A 7095-nucleotide genomic window follows, 5' to 3' on the forward strand; every position below is an offset into this window, starting at 1 on the left:
GGCTTGTCACTCAGATCAGACAAAGACCAACATGCCAGTTGCATCGCAAATAGATGCATAAAGTAGCAACAAAAGTTAGTCAACCGTCATCTAACAACAACCCCCCCCCCCCCCAAATCATAACAACAAACCTGACCACTGCATCAGCCTGTTAACCCAAAAAACCCGCGCACCTCAAAGTTGGAAAAGAAAAAAGAGGACATTTTTAAATCATGAACCGGGTGCATGTGTATCTTTGCTGCAGATCTGCATCTCTTAACACCCCCGCACTCCCCAAAAATCAAAATCAAAACAACACCCCCCCCCCAAAAAAAAACAACCCATCAAACAAATCCCAAACAGATCCCAACACGACCGGTGACTTAACTCTTACACAATATGAGAGATGTTCAACAAAGCAGATCTAAGACAAGACTGTACTAGCCTGTCCACGAGAGGGGCGCTAAGACGAGGGACTGCCAACCTGGAGACCATTATTCCCCCCTGGGGAACAGCCCATGAAATATGAACCCATCAAAACAACTACTTTTACACACTTTTTGCCATCAATCCTGACTCAGGATTGTTTTCTTTCAACTTTTTCTTTTCTTTTGGATGAGGAGGTTATTGACTTTAAAAAAATAATTAAATTCTCAAAAATGTTCGTTTAATTTAGACTTGAAATTAGATTCATATACGTTTTTAAAACCTTTTTCTTTAAATCTGGATTCACAGATGCTGTTTAAAAAAACAATTAAGACTCCAAACCGTTTCCTATAAATCTACACTTAAAATTGATTTCTCCTAACTGGATTTATAGCGGTTTCTTGAATTCGAATTTTCATTGAGCATAAATAGCCGTCAAAATCATCAGAGAAATCCAAAGATGTGTTCATAGGTTCTAGCTGTAAATCTTTCCCCTTGAGTGTAACACGTAACAGAGATGTTATTTCAGAAATTTTGGACTTTGAATGACTCAACGATGACACGACTTGTAATGAATGACCGTGAGGTGTCGGTGATCACAGTGCATGCATCAGTGACGTCACGCAGGCAAGCAACTCGTTATAGTGCTATTCAATCTGTGAGGTGCGAGGGAGTGGGAAGCCAGACACACACACACACACACACACACACACACACACACACACACACACACACACACACACACACACACAAGGACAACACACCCACCCTATACATACCAAAATCTCGTCCTCATACGCCCATATATATGAACATGAGTATGCACTAACTTCTCTTCACTCGAATTAACATACATGCTCCTTTATCACCCACACACTCTCTCCCCCTCTCTCTCCATCCCCCCCCTCCGAACACACACACACACACAAACAAGCACTCAAACCCATCCACAAAAAGAAGGCAAGAAGTAAACGAGTTATATTTAACCAAACCAACAAGAAATTCTGGTGGACACATCAAAAACAGACACCGCCGGCCAAATCAAACAATGTATAGTACACGGTATCCATCAGGACTGTGATATGTTAGGAGATAAACAGGGGTCTATTAGTAGATGAAGTGTATAAAGACAAGGCTTACAAAAACAACTGCGTATATTATTTGTTTCATAACAACGGTGTGCACTTTCTCTTGCGGAGCACTGCACTCACAGACGTTCATCAAAGAGCTCATCGCACACGGGGCAAGACATACGACAATCATGTATCAAATGAGAGACAACCATGAATCACTCAAGTGTCAAACGAGGACAATCATGAGTCACAAGGAACAATCATGTGTAAAAAGAGGGTCAATCACGTGTCAAACAAGGGACAATCACGTGTCAAACAAACAGTATCAATCATGTATCCAAACGAATATTAATCATTATGTGTCAAACAAAGGACAATCATGTGCCAAGCAAACATCATCAATCACGTGTCCAAACAAGATTAACACATGTGTCAAACAATGGAGTGTTGTAACAACAATTGCGGCGTCAACCACCCTGACACTCTCCACCCGTAGCTGTCTTTACCCAGAATTTTGTACCGACATATCACATTATTTCAGTTGATCAATATATTATGGGAGGCAGCGGGGTGAAATCAGGTGCTAGGCAAAATAAGGAAACTGAAGAAAATGGCATTTTCCTGTCGTTTGGCAATTTTTATCATTTTTTAATTCTTGGATAACACCTTTTAAGTTCATTTAAAAACACACTTCTGTATGGATTTTACTGAAAAACATTGATTTAAGATACAAAAATGTCGATTTTCATTTTCCAAAGACTCTGAAGCTATGGAATTGACCAAACTTTGGTGGCCACTTTCTCTCTACCTTCGAAAGCGGGCGACCCCGACTTGCTTCATTCGCCAATATCTCCACTTTTAATCCAGATAAATTACTATTTTCTAAATTGAAAGGAAGAAAAATGAACACGCATTAAGATGACACCAATAACTTCACATGCCCAACAATTGACGAGCGCCTGATTCCACCGCGGTGTGACCCAATTGGATTTCATGCTCTTAGCAAATGACAAGAAAAAAGAAATGCGTAGGGAAAATAATGAAAAGGCTTTGTGGGAAGTGGGTGTGGGGTGGGGGTTTAAGAAAGAAAACAAGAATTGAAAGAGAGGGAAGAGAAAAAAAGAGAGAATGAAAATGAGAACGGAGAGAAGAGAAGAAAAGGAGAGAGATAGCTGATGAAGAAAATCATATCACAGAAAAAATACAACGCTTGGCCAAAACCTGCACAGCTGGGACAAAAAGGAAGGGATGATCAGAGCATCCGACTCCTGGTGGTCACTAAGAGAAGATGGCAATAGCTACCAGTACTCGCTTCTAGACCACACACATGGCCACTGCTAACAGTTCATCTATTCATTCAATTTACTATTTTCATAGATACATATGCTCCTTTCTCCATACTTCTTTAAAAGGGGTCACTTTCTCAATTGGTAAACCTTGGGGAACTTATTAAAAAAAATCTTTTCTTTCTTTTGTTTTTGGTTCAAGGTCAAGGTCAACAAACACGGCAGCAGTGGTAAGGAATAGTGAGAAAGTCACTTGAGAGAATTTACAAAACTCGCAGTTTAAGGTCATCAGCTGACAAAAAGAAATTTATTTTACCATATATGAAACTTAAAACAATGGGTGAAAGGGCATTTGAATACCAAGGCCCCAAGATCTGGAATGCTTTACCAAGTACGTTGAGAGAAATCAAATCTTTTGATTCATTCAAATGTCAGCTGAAGTCGTTTCTGTTTTTTAATTAATAAGATGAATATTTGGAATACTTTTCTTTAGTCAGAACACAACGTTTCATGTTACTGTTGTATGTTGTACTGTATTGTAAAGCGCTCAGAGCCTGTGTACTTTATTCGGGGTTGAGCGCTATATAAATGTCATTTATTATTATTATTATTATTTAAAATAATTCAAGAACTGAATAAGAAGCGAGCTGCCTGCATGTAGTAGATTTATATTCAATTCAGCGTAGATAAATGGAAAATGTTTACAAAAGTAAAGCATTAATTAAGACCGAAGAGCATGTATTGGTGAAGCTTTGTCTAGTTATATCATAACAGTAACATGATGACAATATGTTTCAGAAATATGAATGGAAGTATCGTTTGAGTCTACGTACCTCATTAAAGCAGTTCAAAAGACTTAAAAGTCCACGGTCCATGGTAAATGAAACTAATGTAGCACTGCGAAATTTCATGAGAACCATCGAAAGACCTTCACTATCACACTTGACGCATTTTAAGAGTTAGAACTGGCTGTCTAGTTTCAATTAAAAACAGATAAGACACAAAAAAAACAACAACAACAAAATTTGAGAAAGACTGCAGTTGACCAAACATGGTATGGTCTTACAGAGACACAAATTTCATTTTGATCATCATTTGTTCATTTTTTTCCCAACTTCTTGTTCATATCATGTAAAACCCCCCCCAAAAACCAACAATAAATGAAAAAGAAATGTACAAAAGAAGAAAGTACAACCACACTGCATGAACACAGGCTGTGCAGCACACAGTGAGGGTGGGATTGGCACACAGCAAACGTGTTGTTGCAAGTGTTGCTGATGATAATAATGATGACAATATGAGTATGATCAATGATGTACAGAACTGGAGGAGAGAGATTGGGTGGGTGGAGGGGGGGGTACAATCATGTATGTACCAGGGGCAATATAGAACAAGCAGAGGGTGAAAGAGTTAAAAGTTGGAACACTTCTATTCCAGAGAGAAGATAGAGGGTCGACTGAGGTAAGATGGTGGCTTGGAGCATGAGTACAGCGTGTGAGGAGGAGTAGAAGGAAAAGAGGAAGAGGAAGAGGAGGAGGAGAAGGTAAGTCACCAACATAGAGACAGGAATCAACAGTCTGTCAGTCTGTAGTAAATGTGATAGAAAGAAGTATGAGGGCAGAAGAGACAAAGTCATGATAATTGAGCTGGGACTGCAAATGATGACCATGATGAGAATAACGAGGATGATGAGAATAATGATGATGGTAATAACAAGTGAGGTTGATGGTAACATTTGAAATGTGATGAAAATCGAGGACTGCTCACCCCGAGTGTTGTAGTTTTCCGACAGAAGACGAAAGAAAAAAAATTTAAAAATAAAAAATAAACCGGACACATGTAAGGGGGAAAAATGGCCTCCAGGGTTCCTGCTGAGTTGAGACAAATTAAAACTGTGATAACTGACACAGAGGCCGTGGCACCTTCCTTCCCACCGCCCGTCGGTCCATCAACCTTTCCCTCACAACGCGCGTGTGGTGAGACACGCATGCCTCGGCACTGATGCTAACTAGAAGAAAAAAAAAAGCTCTTTACACGCAAAGCCATCAAACTTCACATACAAAATAAGTCGACATCAGAACATCAATTTGTTGTGTACAGTCAAATAAACTAGCAAAGCATCAGTGGATGTACAACCAGTAGGCTATCTGATCTATTCCTTTCTACGTCCACCATCAACACCAAACTGTTGAAGTCACCATCATGTCTGAACATTGAGGTGCACAATCATTTAGTGTCGCACTACCAGGTAATCCTACAGTCTAGATGCCCCCAAAATGTAGGGCTTACTGTTGAAGAAGTGAGTCTCACAATGGCCTCAGTTCTAAAATACTGACGTGCAAGTCTGTTTGACAGGTCAGAAGTAACTGACTCACCAGTAACGCACTAAGCATCCTGCACAAGTAACACACCACACAGGTACCACGAGTAATGACTCTCGTAGATAGCATGGGTGACATACAAGATTAGGAATTTACCAGAAATTTACATTGTACTTCAAATGACAGTTTTCATCATAACTTTTTGGTTATAAAAAAAATCAGTATCAGAATTCGCTTCAGGAAAGACTGGTACCGGTGGGATACAAAATATGAAGGCTTTCTCTACCCAGATTTGGTTTCAGTAAACTCCACTAGACTGTAGGATTACCAACAACACTCCAACCATATCTTAGCCTAGCCTTAGAGGCTAGAAATGGTGAAGCAATGATTTAAAATACGCGGTGAAACTCGCTGCATCAAGCTACATTATTGAAGCTTGTAGCGTCAAGCTACAGTGGCGCAGACAAGAGCCGTGGTGAGGGAAACAATGAAGGAAAAACCGTGAGAGAGAGAGAGAAAAAAGTTTGCGGCAGCCACTGCCAGGAGATCTTCAGTTTCCATCGTAGCGCTGAACCCCTTGGCCGAAAAGTCAGATGTTTGGTAAGTGGTGGTCGAACCGCGGCTTGGGTTTACTGGCTTGGTGGTACTTGGGGTTGGGGACGGGAGACGGGGATGGATTCATAGCCAAGTTTGGCAACTGCGGCTGTGAGGAACAAAACACAAAGAGAAAAACAACGGCTATAAGTGATTTATGCCCCAATCTACACGATCTTGATCATTTAACCCACTCAGTACCGTAACGGATCTAGATCTACAACTCGGCTGATTTTATCTTCAATTATGAAATACAGTCAACACACACAATAAACAAGTAATTTTTAAATTAAAATTTATTCATTTGTGAAGAACTTGTTTCAAGATTTTTTTTGATCAATGGATTGGTTATTTTATAATGATTTTTTCAAAATACCCACTACATTACAAACATGGATTTATTCCCCTTTGCGTGGTCCTGAGCCATCTTCCTACTGGAAATCCAATGGTACTGAGTGGGTTAAGAGGCTAACAAAGATAACAGGACTCCGTTCATCTCCAAACAGAAATGAGATTTGAGAAAAGAAAAGCACAGGAAGCACATCAACACATAAACAGTCATTTTGTGCCCGGGATGAACAAGAGAGACAGAAAAAAACAAAAAACCAACAGAGAATAAAGAAAGAAATAGGACCTGTTAGTGGTGCCATACACCCAACCACGAGTGAAACCGGTTTTTTAGATTTCGTAAGAGTTTTACGGCACTTGCAACACAATAAGGTCATATAAGTGCAGAAGATTAGAGGTGTTACAAGAGAGCAACAAACACAAAAAAGAAGGAGGGGAGAAAGAGACGATAGATTTTTTAATAGGAAAAAAGGAGCAAACCACACCATAGCACCTGGTTTATAACTTGTGTTAAAAAAATTGATCTAGCAACAAACTGCACCCATTTTTAACATCCTCACACAGCTAGATTCGAGCCATGGCATTCACAACAGCAAAACCCAGCATCTTTAGTGTAACACTTGGGCACTTCCACACAATACTCTTGAAACTCATCTTAACTTTAAAAAAAATAGCAAACTCCATTTGTCCACCAATTTCCTCAAAGTCACCACCCTCTAAACACTTACTTATACACTCGTCCACTTGCACACACACACACAAACTGCCCTGACATTACTGACCAACTCACCCCAATCACAAACAGACAAAACTACAACAACACACAGACAGACATCAACTGACTGAAGCACCCACCCACCCACAGACAGACAAAATCTCCCCTGACACACCGACAGACCCACCCCACTCACAAACATCACAACACTGCCCTCACAAAGCAACAGACACGAACCCACTCACAAACAGACAACGCAGCCCCCACCCACGAACCCACTCACAAACAGACAACGCAGCCCCCACCCACGAACCCACTCACAAACAGACAACGCAGCCCCCACCCACGAACCC

The 7095-nt window shown here is 40.4% G+C and overlaps 1 protein-coding gene across 1 annotated transcript in view; it reads right to left on the minus strand.

Moving 5' to 3' along the window:
- Positions 1-3412: 3412 nt before the first annotated feature.
- LOC101849123 (cyclin-dependent kinase-like 1) overlaps positions 3413-7095 on the minus strand; it is a gene marked incomplete at its 5' end in the record, with an annotated part of 13287 nt that continues 9604 nt past the window's right edge. The window contains 1 exon segment of the mRNA XM_013081344.2: positions 3413-5788. Within this exon segment, the coding sequence (XP_012936798.1) occupies positions 5675-5788 (114 nt within the window).

The sequence above is a fragment of the Aplysia californica genome, unplaced genomic scaffold (assembly GCF_000002075.1).
Source record: "Aplysia californica isolate F4 #8 unplaced genomic scaffold, AplCal3.0 scaffold00126, whole genome shotgun sequence".
Classification (NCBI taxonomy): domain Eukaryota; kingdom Metazoa; phylum Mollusca; class Gastropoda; order Aplysiida; family Aplysiidae; genus Aplysia; species Aplysia californica.